Genomic DNA, 19,012 nt, shown 5'->3' on the forward strand with positions numbered 1-19,012 from the left:
TTAGGCTCAGCCTGGGCCAGGCTGAGTCCTGCTGAGCTGGGACTGTGCAAACACAGTAATGAAGGTATCCAAGAGATGAATTGGCATGCGTTAATTAAAAGCAAATAAAACTCCCATCACACAGAGGAAACACGAGTTTGATGCTCAGTGCATGGCAGCAGAATTACACTTATGGAAAACAGGCACTGTCACCAAGACACCATAACTGGCTCCTGGGGGAATGACTCCAGATTTCCATGGTGTTCCTCTGAGCAGGACTCGAGGAATCAGCAGAACAGGTCTGGGTGCCGGGTGACAGTGCCTGGAGCACCCAGGGAGAGCCAGCCCTGGCAGCACCTGAGTCACAGCTGTCCCCAGAGGAGGGACCTGCTGTCACTCCGGCTGGCCACAGCCCATCCGGGAACACGCGGCTGTCCAGCTCCGGACACAGGGCACCAGCACCAGGGGAGTCCCTTCTCTTCCAGCACAACTCCATCCCAACAACACGAGGAAGGCAAACAAACGCGGGAGCTGGCTCTGGAGACATGAAAGCATTTTTTACAAGACCTCCTGAAGGCAATTCCCCACCTGTGGAAAGCAGCCCCAGCTGTGCAGCAGCTGGCAATGCCTGCAGGTAATCCCCGATGTTCTGCTGGAGCGGAAGCAGAGCGCTGTCGCTGTCAGGGCGCATGCAGAGGCATTCTCAGAAAGTGTATTTTTCTGGCACTCTTTGTGGAAACCCTGACAAGATAGAGGAGTTATCCTGGCAGGGGATGGTGTTTAGTCACACGTTACCTGAGGGCCTGCACTTCCTCTCTCACCCTTGCTCAGAAATCCCTTAATTTCTGTAACACGCGCACCCAGATTGATCACTGATATGATTAGCTATAACAATAAAATAGATTTTTTATTTTTTTTTTTGCCAGAGCATTCTACATTACTGTGGTCGCATTCAAACTTAAGAGTGAATAACTACATTAAACAAGCACAACTACATTAGATTATAATACTTAAAGGGACTGAAACGTGTTACAGCACTGCTTCCCTTGCGAGCTAAAAGAAGGACAGCGGAAAGCCACATAAAAGTGTCAGAAGTATAAATCACGCCTGCACAGGATGAATAAGCATATTTGCTGTAATAACTGTCAACCATTAAAAAAAGCCCATCCCGTCACCACGGAGCAGCTCTCAGAGCCTCGGAAGGGCTCTCGGTCACGTCCTGATGTCATCGGAGAAGGATTTCAAAGTTCCCAAATTCTCAGCCTCCCCAGCCAGCAAACCTGAAGTTCCTCAGTGCAAAGAGCACTCACAGAGTCTCCTCCTCACTCGACCAGAAACCCCAAACCCAGCCAGAAACCAGCGCAGGAGCCACAAAACCACCCAGTCTTTTTATTTTGGAGAGGGGGAAGGAGAATAAATCCTGACCCAGCGCTGGAGGCAGCGCTGTGGGAGCGGGAGGAACAGCTGCCAGAAGTTAAAATAAATAAATGAATAAATAAATAAATAAAAAGGAAAGAGGGGAAAAAAAAACCCAGACAACTTTCCCACTCACAAGTGTCTACTTACCAACGCCAGGAAATAATCACCAGCGTTCCTGCTCGCACTCATCCTCGCTGGCAGCACAGCCCCGGGCGCAGCCCCTCGCTCGGCCAGCGCTCCCCTGCGCTCCCCCCATCGCGGGCGGGCACCGCCGAGCCCCGCTCCCTCTGCTGCTCCGGGAGCCTACAAAAGGCCGAGGAAGAGGAGCCCGGAGCTGCTGCTGCTCGCAGGCTCCTCCCATGAGGCTCCCCGAGGAAAGGCCGGAGCGGCCGCGGTGCCGCGCCCGGGTCCTCCCCCGGCGCTCCCGGGCAGCGCGGCCCGCCCGGCCCGCACCGCTCCCTGAGCTAAAGCCCCGGCCCGCACCTCTCCCTCAGCAAAAGCCCCGGCCAGCCCCGCTCCCTCAGCAAAACCCCCGGCCAGCCCCGCTCCCTGAGCAAAAGCTCCGGCCCGCACCGCTCCCTCAGCAAAAGCCCCGGCCCGCACCGCTCCCTCAGCTACAGCCCCGGCCAGCCCCGCTCCCTCAGCTAAAGCCCCGGCCCGCACCGCTCCCTGAGCAAAACCCCCGGCCAGCCCCGATCCCTCAGTAAAAGCCCCGGCCCGCCCCGCTCCCTCAGCAAAACCCCCGGCCAGCCCCGATCCCTCAGCAAAGACCCCGGCCCGCACCGATCCCTGAGCAAAAACCCCAGCCAGCCCCGCTAGCCGGCCCGCACGTGGCTTCTCTTGTGTTTATCCAAGTTTTTCTTCCTCCCCCCTCCCCGGTTTTACGGTGGAATTTCAGAGTTTCCATCCGCTGGAGGTGGGGGGATGTGGAGAGATTGAGTTACGGTGATTGTAACGCTTAAAGCACACACGCATAGCTCCCAAGGCTTTAAAAGCCACTCAAGAACAGCCTGGTTTAATTCATGGGGCTGGGCAGCATTCTTTTAAGTTTCAGGCGGCAAGAATGGTCTTTTACCCAACTTTAAGCAGAACTTTTAAAAATGTTTTCGGGATGCAGACATAAAGTTTTTTAATAGCTTTCACTGAAGTGTTGTTTATAGCTAAGCAAATAATTTTTTTTTAAAAATCTAAACCAAACAATTTTTAATCCTAACTTAATTGTTGGGTTAAATTCCAACTCCTAAAGTCACACAGGTTTTCTCATAGGTTTCTTTACCTGCCTTCATATAGGTTAATCTTTACCTGCCTTCTTAAAAGTTCCTTTACTTGCTTTCTTTTGAGTTTCTTTCTTTCCATAGGTTTTTACCTGTTTTCTTACAATTTCTTTACCTTGAACAAAATGGAGCAGCTTTAATTATTAATCTCATGGATTTATTACAACACAAAAGAAGGGCTTTATAGATAACTAAGTCTGCATGGGTATACACCAAATTACATATACGAGCTGCCAGCACCCAAGGAATTAATTGAGTCTCTCCCCAGAGAGATCATTATCATGTTTATAACATGCCATACAATAACCATAAGCTTTATGGTATCTCTCTCCACAGCAACAGAGTTGGTAGTTTGGGCATTTGGTAAGGAATCAAAATATTTTGGATAAAATGCCAGGGTTACCGAGGCTCAATTTAGCTGAGTTAGTTTCCCAGCTGACTCCATGTCTCCAAACCCTTCAGCTGTCACATCTTGGGGGACAAAACTAACACTTCCTCCTCAGAAATCAGCCCCTAGCAGGACTGTGCATCTCCCTTTAATGTTAAAGTACAGTGATGATACCTTGTGGACTTCTCAAAGCATCAGTTCAGAACTAGGCTGCAGGGTTATATATATATATGTAGGGATATATATATACCTACAATATAGGGAAATATATTATTCACTTTTTAATTTTTTAACTCTTTTGTGTTAAAAAAGTTAACTGTTTCTACTTCTAGCCCTTGTCTGATCTTCTGTAGGTACAAGCAGGCAACAGGTTTTCGTTCAGGTAAATTTTGTGTTAGAGGAGAACTTTGTCATCCAGTCTGAGAGCAGAAGATGGGGATTTCCCCTCCACGTGCTCATTGCTGCTTTTAACAATTCAGATACCTGTCCAGGAAATAAAACACTATACCAAATGATCCCCAGACACCAAATAATGGGTTAAATGGGTTAAAATGAAAGACATAAAGAGTGCCAACATCATCTGGGCTGCAGGACATGGCTTTGCATGGAGCAAACGCTGTGCGTAGGGTGGGAAAAACTCACTTGGTAGCAGGAATTGGAGCCAGCAGCACCCACTGTGACAGCAAGAATTAAGATGAGCCTGAGAGTTAAAGCTTTCTGGGGAGAGCATCTCTATCATATCCTGCTCCCTGAGCAGTAGGAAACCAGCCATGGAAAAATTTACTGTGATTTTTGATACAGGTACAAGGATCCAGTCCCTCTCTCATTTTGGGGGGAATTAACCTCTTTTGCCATCTGGAAGCCATTTCACAAATAGCTTCTGCAGGTATAACAGCCCTGGGGGGAAGGAAACCCTGGAAAGAGGATGATTCATTAAAATAAAGTTTTATTTTCTTTGCGAGCAGCAGTCTGGCTCAAAGCCGTGGCCACAGATGAGCCATGTCCCTGCTAACAGAACCAAACCGAGCATTTTTGGAATAAACTCTCATTTTTCTCAGACAACATGCCTCTACCTGTTTATCCCTTAGCCTTTTGCTGTGCCTAAACCCTTTGACCTACTGTGAAGCAATTTCAACCCACCTTTGCCACAGAAACATTTCCAATTGTCTCCCAGTGCCCTTTGCTATTTAGAAGTGGGAATGTGATAGGAGGAAACTCCAGGAACAGCGTGCTCAGGTGTGCCTGAGCTACCTGACAGGGCTTGAGGAGTGCAGAGGGAACTGAAAAGAAGCAGGGAAACGAGATAAGCTCCCAGCAGACAATGACAGGGCAGGGGTGGCTGGGGCAGATCAGAGCTGCCAAGGAAAGCCTTGTGAAAGGTTTCTCTGGAGGGCAGAGCTGGACCAGAGCAGCGAGTGGCTGCTGAGAGGGACTGGGAGCAGGAGACATCCCACGGGACGGCTGTGCCAGAGTCTAAACCCTTCCCTGGCTCCCAGGGAACCGCTGCAAGGAAAGTCCAGAAAGCATCAGGATAGCACATATCAGGGGGGACACTTTTAAAAATGTAAATCATGGACTCACAGAATGGTTTGGGCTGGAAGGGACATCTGCCAGGAGCCACTCCTGCCATGGGCAGGGACACCTTCCACTATCCCAGTCCGCTCCAAGCCCTGTCCAACCTGGCCTTGGACACTTCCAGGGATCCAGGGGCAGCCACAGCTTCTCTGGAAAACCTGTGCCAAGGTCTCATCCCCCTTTCAGGGAAGAATTTCTTCCCTATATCCAATCTAGCCCTGCCCTCTTTCATTTTAAAATTCTCCCTTGGCCTATCACAGCATGCCCTTGCAAAAAAATGTATGTGTGATTTTAAATTGTTCTTTGTGCAAACTTGGTGCCCATTTTAAGACTTTTCTGCAACAAATCCATATAAATGTACTTCAGTTTGTTTAGACTAAAAGAGGAGTTTCTTGTTTGCATTTCCTAACCAGAGGTTCACAGTCACTCACTCTGCAAAACCACAGAGCCAATTAACTGCAGAGCAGCCTGGCTGAGATACCAAGCCACGTCTGTAACAACACACCTGAACTTTATATTCCCACTACTTTCCACATACAAATTGCCCACAATCATCATTTGTGGTGGCTGAAAATTAGGTTCTGCATTTCCCAGCAATTTTTGCATGGAGAGGCTTTAGGATGGCTGTCTCTTTAAATTCCCAGACTTTCACCTAAATCCAAAGGAAAGTTTAGTGTTAACCCATTTCATCTTGGAGGATGAAAGTGATGGGAAACTGCCGTTTTACAAATTTCCAATTAAGTAAGATTGGTTTTTAGAAAACCCTAGGCTAGACTCAAAGCCTCACAAATTCCAGTGATAACTTCACTAGCAAACCAAGTTTATTTAGAGTTTTACCAGAAGAGCAATATTTGGAGAATGGTAGACATAATGTAAGTTTCATGTACCATCACAACACATTAAAAAAAGAGAAGATGTGGAAAATCGTGGAGACTTTTAAATATTCAGCAAAACTAACTCTGTATTTTGAGTCATTTAATGACATTGTTTGGAAGGGGAAGTGGAATTTTTAAGTGTCTATTTATTTTTTTTCCTTAGTTGTTAGTAACTGAGCAATGTATTCATGCTTTTTGCTTCCATTCCAGGAAACAAATCCAATCTTCTCTGTCTGCTGCAGAGTTATTCTTAGCAGGCTTTGATATTTCTATCAGCTAGGAGAGCATAACAATGTTATCATGGTTACAAATTCCAAAGATTTTACATAAGCTCTTGAGTGCCTTTAAAAAAAAAAAAAAAGGCTTTATTGATTACACTGTTTGTGTTTCCTCAGCCAATACAGCTAGGAAAAACAGTCTGGAGAATAATTAAAAAAAAGCAGTTTGATGAGTTTCATGGAGCACATGCTCCATGTTTTTCAGAGCACCATGGACAAGGAGAAGCCAAGATTGACAAGCTGGAGGTTGGGAAACAGCAGGCCAATGAATCACTTAGATCCTACTTATACATACAGCCTGTCTTCCTAATGTGATTTTTTTTAATCTGTTGAAACAAGTGTGCACCCCTCTTATTTAAGCAGAGCAGGACAACTGTGAGTAAAGTGCCTGTAGGATGGTCTGGGTGGGAAAGGATGACAGGACAGGGCAGAATTCTCCCTGGCTGGGATCTCTCCAGTAGAGCAGAGATTTTGGGCCAGCATTAACCCACTTCAAGGGCAGGCTGCAGCCTCTCACCCAGCTGTCTGGAAAGGAATGTACCAAGAGGGAAAGCAAGTCAATTAGTGAAATTAAATTGGAAACAACCTTGTGGAGTCCTGAGGCACTTTTGGGCAGCTGGTTATTTCACTGGGGCTGGTGGATACCAAAGAGGGGCAGTGGGGAAGAGGAAGGATTGAGCCTGGCTGAACAGAGAGGAGATGCTGAGCAGGTTCCAGCAAGAAGAACAAGATTACAGCAACATTCTAAGGCTGGTCCTTCCCCAGGCACAGAATGGTGGGAGTCAGCTTTCACAGGGACCTTAGAATCCAGAACAATTATACCTTTGATTGCAGCAATTAACATTTCTGCACTTATTACTGCAACTTGAGAGAGAGAGAACTTCTTTTAGACCAAAGAGTCTCCACTGTAAGAATTTACCTGTGAGGTGAGAGTAGATGATCAAATGGACACATATAACGTATTTTTTTTTATTTTTCCAGGGTACCCAGATATTAAGGAGTTGCAATAACTAAAAAAATCCCCTCTTGTTTTTAGCAATGCATCTGTGGATTCCCATACACCTGGAGCAGTATTGATAAGACAGGCTCCAGAGAATCAACATAAAAGATAGGAGGAAAAATAGAATGAGAAAGGTAATTCAAGAACAATGGAGCTCTAGCTCTTCAGACACATCCCTGTGTCTGTAATTGCTGATTTCAGAGATGCCCTCCATGGAGTTCAAACATGGGGCTAATCCTACTTTGCATATTCTGTTAGACACAGGGACCATGGAAGAAGCTCCATGGTATATCCTATTTTCCAAGAAGCCAGAAAATACTGTGTTTGAACAGAAAGAATAGGGGATCTCTGTAAGATGCAGAAATGATTTTGAGAAAACAGGCAGATTACTTGGAAGAAGCCAGGTTGAAAAATACATCTGGAGAAATCTAATTAGGAAGAAAAAGAAAAGTGATCTGAAAGTAATTTTTATTTAATGAGGGAAGAAAACAAAAAACAATGCTAAACTTCCTGTCCAGACATTGGACTATGTATGGCAGTGTCCACACTGGATTTCCTCAGCAAATTTCTGTATTTGATTAAAGAAATGTAATGTCTTGAGAAACACAAGGATGTGTGAAAACAGCAGCTCTTGTATCACCCATCCGTGTCAATATCTACCTCATGAATGTGTGGCATGGTCTCACACACCTGTTTTTTCACTGGAATGTGTTTGGATATAACAGGGCATACTATCCAATCAGCATTTTATAAATACTTTACTAATTTCATAAATACTTAGCTGCTGCCTAAACCAGAGGTCAGCTCAGTCACTGGAATTCATGAAAGTAGCTGGCAAAACTCCCTTTCACTTCCCAGAAAGCCATGGGAGATGTTCGTTGGGTAAGAGCAAAGTTATCTTCATTTTTACTCTTCTGTGAATAGGAGAACACCAAACTTAAATATCTCAGCCTTCACACAGATGAAATTCCCACAGAACTGCCCATCCTGTTAATTTAATTCAGGACTGCAGGCATCTCCAAAGGCACAACTGTACAAACAGCTGTGCCTAGTAAGGATAAAAATGACAGTGAGAACAGAGGAAAATAAAGAGAAAGAATTCAGATACAAAGGAAGAAGGACAGGAGAGATAAATAACCTGATTCATTTTGTGCATTTCATTTATGTGTAAATCACCTCCAGCTACTTTTCCCTTTGCTTTGTAAGCCTAAGATGCTACACACCTGAATTGATTTTGAAGTTAAAAAATAGGGAAATAAAGAGCTGCATAATCAGTGTTTTGACAAGTTTCCTTTTAACTCCAAACTCTTGTTTTCAGATGCTAACAAGACAAAGCCTTAGTGCTCAAAACCCACTTGCCTGATCTGAAAAGCAGTTCTACATTCCCCACCTCATCCAGCAGGACTGTTAAAATATTTAATATTGTATTTGTCATGCAGACAAAAAAAAAAACAAGTCATATTTACTAAGAAGTGAACATTCTTGCCAATTTTTGATGGCAAGCACAAAGAATGTCTGGACCAGCTTTAGAGATCTTGTCTGACCTATGCAGAGGACATGAGGAATGTTTTTCAAGGAGTTTTGCTGACTCCAACTGCTGCCATGTACTTCCCATATAGAAATGTTGTTTTGATTGGTGATGGCAGTCGGTGCAGCAGAACTCTGCATTCTCTGAGAGCATGGGTGGCACAGCTTGCTGCGTGTTTGCAGCCCCCTGTGCCCTTCCCTGACTGCACTCCCAGCCCAGCTGAGCCCCTGAGCATCTCTGTGAGCCTGGAGCACCCAGAGGCTGGAGAACAAACCCAGCCAAAGCAACAAATGCAATGTGCTCTCTGTACCTGCACATCTGGGAGTGACTCCACAGCCTCCCCTTCACAGAACTCCCTCACAACTTCTTCCAAGAGGCAATGGCAGCTTGCATGTGCCAGACAGTTGAATTACAGCAGCTTATCAAAAATCCATCCCTCCTCTAAATATCCTTAAAATTTTGCCATCGTTTCCAATTTTATTCCACTCTGTTCTGCTCAACATCTGTCACAGTCCATGGTGCAAACAGGAGCATTTCAGGGACTTAAGGACTCCCTGTGCATACAGGAACCTCCATTATCCCACCATGAAAGAAAGGTGTTGGTTACATTACAAATATATGGGTTACATTACAAATATGTGGATATCTATTGCAAAAGGAGAAAAAACAAACAAAAAAAACAGCTCAAGTCCTGATCTTCCTTTCCAAGTAAACCTCAGACAGAGAAGTGAAGCAAATTGAAGTATGCCCAATAAGTGGGAATATTAACATTTTGATTCCCAAATGTGGCCATTAGGAATACAGGTTTTCTGTTATTGACTTGGTAAAGAGAGTTAAAAGCATCAAAAAAATGTGGAGTTTTTTTTCAGTCTTTTTCAGTGCTGACAGACAGGTTTGCCAAAATCCAACTCTTCCCTGCTTCTGCTGTTAGCACAGCTGTAGTTCCACAAGGAAGGGTGGCTTCAGCCACCATCTCCTCCCCAAAAATGAATGAAATGTCCTTTTTGCTGAAGATTTGAAGGGGAGTGATTGGTGCTGTACTGTTGCCTGCACACCTAAGAGCTCTCCTCATCAGTTGACCAGAGCTGCTCCCCTAAAGTGGGTAGCAGAAATCACTGCAGGCAGTGCTTGGATTCACTACTCATCTCCAGACCAGCCTCCTCCCAGGCCATAGCCAGAGAGGGAAGAAATTCCTCTATTTCCTCTCCAGGAGGAAATCCCAACAAGAATTTAAGAGTTAGATCACACAACTTTACCCCTCAAGCACAACTCAGTGGGGTTTCAGCATCAGGGATCTTGTAAGAGAGGGAGTTATCCAGAAGAGGTGGAAGGGGAAGAAAACAAAGCTGATATAATTCAGAACCTTCTCCTTCTCAGTAGAAAGGTTCTGAATAGTTCTAAGAACTGTTTCCTTCTCCTAAACATAATTTATTTTGTACTGATAATTATTTTGAGAGCTGGGGAGGAATCTTTCTCCCTGGAGCTCTTTATATCAGGTCCATATCCTCACAATCAGCTCTGAGAAATGTGCACCTCAGTTTGCATGGCAGTTTATCCTCTGCAAGGATGGCAGGGCAACAAACCACTGCAAAGCACTCAAAGCTTTGTGGCTGACATACACAGCATGTGAAATACACCCTGAAATGTAATGGTACAAACAAACCCAGTTGTAATCTCAGGAAAACTGGATTGCTCAATGTATTGGACCTGATGAAGACAGACCAGGCAGCTCAGCTAATGCTCTCTGCTTCTTTTTTGTGGTATAAATGCATATTGCTCTAAAAATCAGCCTGACCAGGGCAGAGGCTCCTCTGGACCTCTGAGAGTCCCCAGTGTTTCAGCCTTTTGGACAGCCACAGTCCAAAAGGAGCAGCTGCCTGTTGATGCAAACCCTCATGCTGGAAAAACAGGTGATAATGAATTCTTGAAGCATATGCAAGCATTAAGCAACTACTCCGTGAATTGTCAGCAGCTGTTTCAAGAGCCCTGCCCTGCTTGCCACAGGTATTTATTTAAAGTATGATACCCACCCTGATATGAAACACAAGCACTGCCCAAAGTCCTTTGTGGCTCCTGAGCCAGCCCATGCCAGCAATTTGTTTGGGAATTTCAAAGCTACCCACTGTGAAGCTTCCCATTGTGTAAAGGGAAGCAAACAGAAAAGAAAGGACTTCAAGAGAAATAACAGGGTCTCCTTTCCTTGTCACACAGTTGTCCTGGTTTCCACCACCTCTAATATTTTTCTAGTATATATTCTGCTCACACAATTAGATGACATTCAGCCTCCATCCATAGCAGGCAGAACTCACCCACATTCTCACCACAACTGAACCACTTCAGGTATTTTCATTTACAATATGGTTCTATCCCCTCAGCCTTGAAGGAATGTGGCACTGGAACATTTTCCCTCATTGGTCAGTTAGTGCCATCTGTGGTTTTGGGATTACTTAGAAAGATTCCACCTTTGCAGACCATTTATTGGCATTGTCTGATACAGTTTGGCTTTTCCCTGTAGCCCTGTGCTCTGCTGTTATCTCTGCCATTGCTGCCTCCTCTGATACAGAAAAGAGAGGGACAGTGTGCAAGCAAGTTCTGAGGCTACAGAGGAAGCAGTGACATGACTAGATAAAGGGAAATCACCTGTTCTAAGATCATAATTATCCTGAATTAACTGTGTATCAAACTAGGAATTCAAACAGCAAAGTAGATTCTCATTAAAAAAGAAAAAAAAAAAAAAAAAGTCTTTATTAAAGCAGTTACTTCTAGGTTTGGAAAATAAATTAAATAAAACCAAAAAAGCAACTCTGAGGCTCCACAAGTCCTAGCTCAGAAGAATTCACATCTGAAACAACTCCATGTCATTAGAAACACTGAATAACACAGTGATCAAAGGCACTGTCAGTGCAATTATATTGTACTGGAGGATAAGAGGGAGGCCCAGACAACCTAACTGTGAGTAATTGGGTTACTCCATAGGCTTGTTTTTAAACACTGCACTACACCATGTGAATGCTGCAGGTCTCATTTAACTGGGTCACCAAAATTGAAGTAAAAGTCTCCTAACTTAAGGCTAGGAAGTGCAATTTGTATGCCTAACTTCAGGCTACAAGGTGAGAGCGCTGGCAAGTGTATGCAAATCCGCACAGGTACGGGCAGGAATCCGGCCCAGCAGATGGAACAGCTCAGAACTCTGCTCCTCAGCTTTTAGGACCTCTCTGTCCATACAAATATTATTTTTTTTTTTGTCATGTAATCCACATTTAGAAGCAACGTATATTTAAAATAAAATTAAGAACAGAGTGAGTGACGTGCGCTCCCAAACTGCCCAGACAATGGGCACCTGCCTGGAAAATTGCACCCCTCTCCATCCAGCCCTGGGCTCCTGCCAACCATTTCACGTAGTAATTCAAAGTAAATACCTTTCAGTGGGTAATCCTGCCACAGCCATGTCTTGAAGTTCACTGAGGTCAAGGTTCTTAGGCTCAGTTAATGCAAGCGGTGATAGCTTTCCTTTGGCATCCTGGAGGGAGCTTTCGTCTTCTGAATTCATCTTGCTTGGCTGATTCTCAGCATCAGTGAGATCTGCACGTGCAGAATGCTCACCCTGCTCCATCACAGGGAGGGTTGGAGAGTGGTTTTTGTACAGGTCTGCCTCCTGCTCTTCAGTGCTGGTGTTTATAGCTAAGTTTCCCTCAGCAGTGACTAACATCCTTGCAGTACCAGTTTCAGGGATGTCTCCACTTTTCTCGTTACCTGTCCTCACTGTGTCACTGCTCTCTTTCACATCTCCCTCAGTCATACTGCCAGATTCTAGTTTACAGTCAGTTTGCAAGCAATCATCCTGGCTTACTTCAGTTTTTAAGTAATCTATTAACCCGTGCATGGTCACTTCCTTTTCTTGCTGTGCATCTTGAGAATTTCCCGATGTTTCCAAGCATTTCCTATTTACTGCTTCATCCTGTATCATCTGCACGTCACTCTGAGACCTAATGTCATGCACAAAATTGCTGTGAGTGTTTGCCTCCTGATTTTCCTCAGGTGACAGGCTGAAACTGTCTGGCAATTTTTCATGATTGTAAGATCCTCCCGGGACAAGCGTTGAAGCTGCCATGTCAGAGATGCTCTTGGCAACGTCTGCATCACCGTACTCACTTTTCTCCTGTTCATTTGGCTTAGGATCCTGGCACTGTGCAGTAGGAAGACTTACATCCTCCTCAGAGGAAACTGGTTCTGCATTGCACTCTGTAATTAAGTTATTTCCCTCTGTGGCAGCAGCATCTTCTACGTCCCTCCCCTGCACATCGCCTGCAGAGATAACAGCTCCGGTGGGTTGCTGCTGGCTGTCGGAACACGCAGGGAAGTTCTCAGCTGCTGCCCCATCAGATGAAGCTGGTCCTTGCTTCTTTATCTCTAAGCTTATTAGCGATTCAGGATCAACGCCACCAGCGCACACGCCTTCCTCTCTTTCCATCTCACCGCTCTCAGTGGGTTTGCCCGGCTTGTGCAGATTTTCCGGAGCTTGTTCGGCAGATGGAGCGCCATCCAAGCTAGGGACCGCTTCTAAACAGCCAGCAGGCTGCCTGCTTTCCTCAGTGTCCTGGAGACTTGCTGGTGGCAGCTCTGCCACTGTGTTTTCATGTTGCAGAGATTTGCCCTCGGCAGCTTTGCAGGAAATCTCAGCAGCTAAAGACAACTCTTGCCCCTCTGCTTCTGAGGTGTCCTCGGGAGCCCCTTTGCCCGCCTTGTTTGGTTCTGAAAAGTTCTCAGCACCACAGAGTTCTGCTGTGTCCTTGGCCACTGGACTCTGCTTGAAGCCTGCATGGTTTTCAGTCAAAAGCTGGGGTAATTCAGCACTCAGTGTGCTGTGAACAGTTTTTTTAAAAATCTGGCTGATGTGTTCCCTGAAGTCTGGGATGCTGGAGCCAATGTCCAGAGAGCTGCAAGTCAGAGCCTCATGCTCCCTTCCAGAGTTCTCTGCAGACTGCTCAGAGACACTGATGTCTGCCCTGGTTATGTTATTATTCTGTTTTGAAAGCTCTTCCATTTTTTCTGAATTCCCAGGTTTCTCTAAGATCTTACTGTACTTGTCATCTACGCCGATATTGGTTGCAATTTCCTCATTACAGCCTTCTCGTGATGATGAAAGGCTCAGCAGCTTCCCTTCTGGAGTAGGGAGTGCTAACAGAGACTCTGCTGAACTGTCACTTTGCTGTTCTTTGAAGTTGGGCTCACTTTTTGTTTTTTTGGATTTAATTGCAGAGATCTCTTTCTTCAGCTTCTCAGAACTGAAGTGTGATAAGTTTCCAGTTCTCTGCCCTACATTCAAAGCCTCTGACAGGGCAAAAATTCTGTCTCCATCACCCTGAAAACTTTGGTCTGGACAGTCTTTTTCACTCACACACATATTCCCTGCAGAGATATTTTCTGAATTTGCTGCTTTACCTGTGCTTACCCTGGGTGAGGGACCTAAGGGTGCTGACACCTGAGGATCTAGGGGACCCTGCAAATTAGTGTTCCCTTCTAAGGTGTTTTGGGGTGCTACAACTTCCAGCTCATTATTTAATGATTCTCCCTCGGTACTCTTGTCCATGTTGTTTCCAGATTGCTGGCTGGGATGGCTGAGTGCAGAAGTTGTAAAATGTGCTTGACAATAACCAGGCTGCTCTGTTACAGTTTGAATGCAGCTGGATTTATGTGGGTTATCAGTGGGAATTACTTCCCTGTGTGCCTGTGAAGGTGAAGGAGATCCTTGTGCCCCTGGACTTGTATCAGGCTTTATGATCCTTGTTTCTGGGACAGAAGCACTGTCCTCACAACTCATCCCCATGTTTTCATCTTTCTGGGTGATTCCCCCATCAGCAGTCAGGATATTTTCAGGTTTTTTTGCCATTAATGGCATTTTCCTTTGCATTTCTGGATGAGATATTTGGGGATCATTTTTCTCAGAATAATCAGAAGTATGTGCTATTTCTGTATCGCCTGGCAAAGCCTGTGCTATGTTAGTGGCACTTGCTGAGTCCTGTGTCCCTGGGAGAGTGTTTATAGCATCAGCACAGCTTTCTCCAGCATTATCCTCCCTCCTGCACACGCTGCCTGGCTGCTCATTCCTTTCAAGTTCTATACAAAACGTGTCTCTCTGACATGCTGCTTCATGCTGCCTCGCTGAGATCAAAGAATTATCACCCTGCTCGGGCTTGCCTGAGCTCTGCTTACTGCAGCACTTTTCCTCTGCCGTGAGATGGGTTTTGTTTTGCTCGTCTCGCCAATTAAGCGCGGTCACACCACAAGAGTTTTGCCCGTGTTTGCCCACATCCTCAGTGCTGCTGTCGTCCTTGTCCTGCTCTTTTGGCCTGTCAGAGCCACACTGGGGTGGTGCTGGACCTGGCATGGAAGATTGTTTGTCAGGGTTGTTTGAAGTGTCCAGAGGTATTCGTGGTAAGTTGCTGTGATTATCTCGGTCCAGCTGCTCGGGTTGTGGTGCCCTTCCCTTGTGCTGCTGATCATCTGCTCTCCTGGCAGCTGTCAGGCTGCTCTGCTGCTCAGGATCTGCATTTGAGCTCCAGGGACTGTCACCAGCAGCAGACAGCGACTGCTCCGCTCGCTCTGCTTGGGGAGCAGCTCTTGGAACACCTTTGTTCTCCTGCCCCTCTGGGACACTGCGCCCCAGGACCTCCCAGGAGCTGCTGCTGTCCCTCTCAGAGGGACACTCGTTTGCAGGGACGTGGCTGTCACCCCTTTCCTCGGTGTGAACTTGGTCATCTGTAAGTCCTGCAGCTTTGGGGGGTTCTGAAGGAGCCACCTGTGCATTTCTGAGACTTTCTGCAGCCACTTGCTCCAGCTGAGCTTGCACATCCCATTTACATTTACTTTTCTGAGCCAAGTCTTCATCCTCTGCAGAACTTTTCTTGGTGGTTTGGTGCTTCTCTTGTTGAACACCCTTATTTTGATTTCCATCCCCAGCACTGCTGTGTGCAGCTGCAGGCTCCTGCTCTGGATCTCTGTGAGGTGCTTTGGTGATGTGACTGTTCTGTTCTTTGGTTCCCAGAGCCTGTGAGGCCTCCTTGGTTTGTCCCACAGTCCCTGCCAATTCATTTAAGGCCTGGAGATCAAGTTTTAATTCGGGCATTTTTGCACTGTCTCCTGACTTGCTGGAGCTCTCAGGCTTTTCTTGACTCTCAGCTTTGCATTCAGATTCCAACACAGTTTCTCTAGCAAAAGCCTTTTCCCAGGACTCATCCTGCTTACTCTGCTTAATATGATTATTCCCAGGGTGGAGAAGCAGTGAGCTGTGTGCCCCATCTAAACAAACATTTTCAGTCCTGTTACAGCCTGACTGGTCCCAGGTTTTGCCTTCTGCCTCAGTGTTAAAGCAACCAAAACTCTGTGGGCATTCCTCCCTTGCCAATAGGGGTGAAGCCACGAGCTCGTCCCCCAGGCCATCTGGGGCAGCTGCTTTCTCTCTGCTCATTTCTTGTTCAGGTTCACAGCCACGAGACTGGGAATTGCCTTCGGGTAATTTAAAGTTACTGTCTAAATTCAGAGGTTTCCCCCCACTTTCTTCCCCCAGGTCACCTGTTGTAGTGTTTTCACAAAGACTGAATTCTTCAGGATCGTGTTCCAAATGGGTATTTTCCATGTCCTGGTGGTGGCTGTTAACAGAGCTCAAAATTTGTCTTCCTGCCTCACTTGAGCCCTCAGGTAATTCACTGGTTTCTGACACTTGTGCATCCTCTGTTTTGATTCCATTTTTTCTTCCTCTTACATCCACCCCCGGTTCTTTTTGATACAGCTCTGTGGATCTGCTCAAAGAAGTACTTAATGCATTTTCTTCCAGTAATAATCTTTTATCTACCACTGAATTTTCCTTGGTGGGACTGATAATGCTTTCTGTCTCAGAAAGTGCAGTGCTTTCTCTAGACACATCATCAGCTTTCATAATTTCATTGCTATTGGCTTCTTTCGGGCTTTCAGTTGTGACAGCTGATTTTTCTTCTTCCTCTCTCTCAAATGATAAAGGCTCACTGAAGTGCTCAGCACTAACAAGCTCATGCTCCTTTTGAAGCTCTCTTTGAAAAAGGGGTTTGTTTTTTTCAGAGGCTGTTTTCACTGCTTCACTCCTCGCTGGATCTTGAGAGCCATTTCCAGGCACATATTCCCTCGAAGGCTCCTCAGGCTTTGGTACCAGGAAGAGATTTGGAGGGCTAGAAGGCAGCTCTGACATTAAAGTACAGGCATCTGATTGCTTCCTTTTGCTTCCAGACAGAGCTGGATTTGCCTCATTCCCTTTAGCTGTTGTTTCAGCCCCCATCTGTAGATTACAGCTCTCAGTGAAGCCCTGAGCATTCACAATTGCTCCAAATTTTTCACTGTCTGAGCCTCCTGTTGCTGGATAATTTGGGATTAAGGTTTCCTTTTTCATTAGCAGACCCTCTCCACCATCTGTGTCCTGTCTACCTTGCTGCATTTCTGCCTGCAGCTGACCTACTTCCCAAACTCCTGGCTCCTGAGCAGTAAAACAACCTCCTGCTGCTTCACCCTGGGGAAGTGTGCTGCCATGTGGCTGCCTCATGTCACCCAGCTGCTCATCCTGCAGAAACCATCCCAATTCTCCCCAGACCATTGGTGTGGCTGCAGTGAGCGCTGCCGCAGGGCCGGGCTCCAGGCGTGCCCCTCCGGGCTCATTCTCCTTGCTTTCGGTAGAGGAGGCAGCGGTGTCACCCTCAGATTGGGCATGTGCCAGTCCCTCTTCCTTGTCATTGCCCAGACCTGGTGGTGGCTGTGCTGTGTCGCAGTCTGAGCTGTGTTTTTTGTCACCCCTGGCAGGTTCTTTGGGCAGGCTCCTCTCCCTTGCTTCAGCAGAGCGCTGTAAGAGATGTGTTTGTCCTCCTTGCTCTTGCAAGGCAGTGTTCTGTCCCGTCCCCTCTGGAGACACCGTGCTGGAAGAATTTGGGTTGGAATTTGGGCTGGGTAGCTCTTCAGCACCTTGGCTACTGATGCCTTCATTACTGATGCTGCCAACAATGGAAACGTTTATTTGTTTCATGTCAATAAAGAAGCAAAGAATAAGAAGCAAAGAATAAAACCGTTTTGTGCCTCTGATGTTTCAAAGCCATGCAGTGCATGCACTGAGCTGGTAATCTGCTTTCAGGAGTTAAACCATCAGACACAGTGATTTAAATGCTTATTACTCTGCCCAGTGTGTTCCCAGTCCTACCTGAGAGCCACCGTGCTCATGGCATGCATTTTAACCATTCCAAAATCTTGGACAAGTGTGGGGAGAAGGGACACACATCTGACAGACTTCAGGAGCAACAGGGGAAAAAAAAATACTGTGAATTTTCCCAATACTGGCAAAACCCACAGACCCTCAAAGAAAGGCTTTTTGTTTCTGCCTCTAAGAGACTACTTTGCCAAAGCTACACACTGCTGTTATCTGGCTGGACTCGAGTGTGTAGCAGAAGATTAAGAAGGGCCCATCTGCTGAATGTTTTCTCCAACAGATGAGCAGAGTTGATTCTCACCAAAAGGTCAAAGGGCTCACCCTGCCCAGTGTGGGATGCTGCTGTGCCACGATCCACACCCGATGAGCTCATTTCTCTGCAGTGTTTGATTTCAGTGCATCTAAGCTACAACCCTTGGTGTGCTCTCTTTCTCCACCCATTAGAGATAAGCTAGAAAAAACAGAGTCAGAGATGACTAACTGCGAGAAGGAGAAGTTATTTTAAGTATTTTTCACTGTGTGGACCTCAGTTTTCCACGCTGAAGTTTGGTGATGGAATAGCCTTGTTCTTCCATGCCTGGGCATGGGGATATTTCTAACTGGATGTAGAATTGTACAGAGGAGCAAGGGGCAGTGTTTATAATGTGAAATAATGAATCCCAAGCAGGGCAGGACACAGAAAGCACACTGCCAAGTGCTGGGGGAGTCAGTGCAGAGCTGCACAAGGAGAGGTGGCTCAGAGCCTTGCCCCAGCTTAGCAGTGATAGGTTACATTTCAGAAATTCCAAATTCCCCTTTAGATTGGAGCTAGAAAAGATGCTTAAAACGCCTTTTGTACAGCCAAGCATAGATTGGATTTAAAGTAATCTCCAGAAATCTGAGAGGCCTCCTTCTGCTTCTCTGCCCAGGTTTCTCACACGAAATACTTGATGGAGAAGTGAGTCAATGGCCAGCTCTGGGGTCCCTGTGGTTTAGGTTTGTGTTTGTGCATCTTGGGCTGTGCTACCAGGCACAAAATGCACTTCCAGGTGGGACCAAGCCCCCTGCTTATTCTCAGATCTGCCCAATAAACAATTCTTTTAGGGACAGCTACGCCTAAAGCTGAATATGAATCTGTCTTAGGTCCTGAAAACCTTCTTCAGAGCCACTGCAGTGGGCAACACACTGGTCTTTAAAGAGCCACTGAAATTTGCCTACATTAAGCAAAATTAAGCCTCAAATCTAAGGTAAAATATAACTTACAATTCATATATAGTTTAAACAAGCAATGCTTGTCATGGGTTTGAACATTTAATTCATAACATTTTATTTAAACGGTTAGAAAATGGTTTTGCCCAGAGGAATTTTTCTTTCCCTAGCACACTGAAAACAGAGTGAAAACACTCATCCATATCAAACTTACTGCCACCAGGAATACCAGAGGTGGCAATCCAGTATTTGGTGTCTGCTGACAACATGGGGCATGACAGGGCATGA

The 19,012-nt window shown here is 46.0% G+C and overlaps 1 protein-coding gene across 24 annotated transcripts in view; it reads right to left on the reverse strand.

The window, feature by feature from the left end:
* Nucleotides 1-19,012, reverse strand: part of TACC2 (transforming acidic coiled-coil containing protein 2) — a 118,911-nt gene that overhangs the window by 77,793 nt on the left and 22,106 nt on the right. For 20 of the 24 annotated variants that reach the window (XM_086900291.1, XM_086900294.1, XM_086900287.1 and 17 more), the window contains exon 4: nucleotides 11,736-17,327. In XM_086900291.1, coding sequence (XP_086756417.1) covers nucleotides 11,736-17,327 — 5,592 coding nt within the window. Of the gene's footprint in view, nucleotides 1-567; nucleotides 721-1,545; nucleotides 1,865-11,735; nucleotides 17,328-19,012 lie in introns of those variants that run through there. The other 4 variants (XM_086900305.1, XM_086900304.1, XM_086900306.1 and 1 more) reach the window with 4 other exon arrangements.

This window comes from Cyanistes caeruleus, chromosome 8 (genome assembly GCF_971803275.1).
Source record: "Cyanistes caeruleus chromosome 8, bCyaCae1.hap1.1, whole genome shotgun sequence".
Taxonomy (NCBI): domain Eukaryota; kingdom Metazoa; phylum Chordata; class Aves; order Passeriformes; family Paridae; genus Cyanistes; species Cyanistes caeruleus.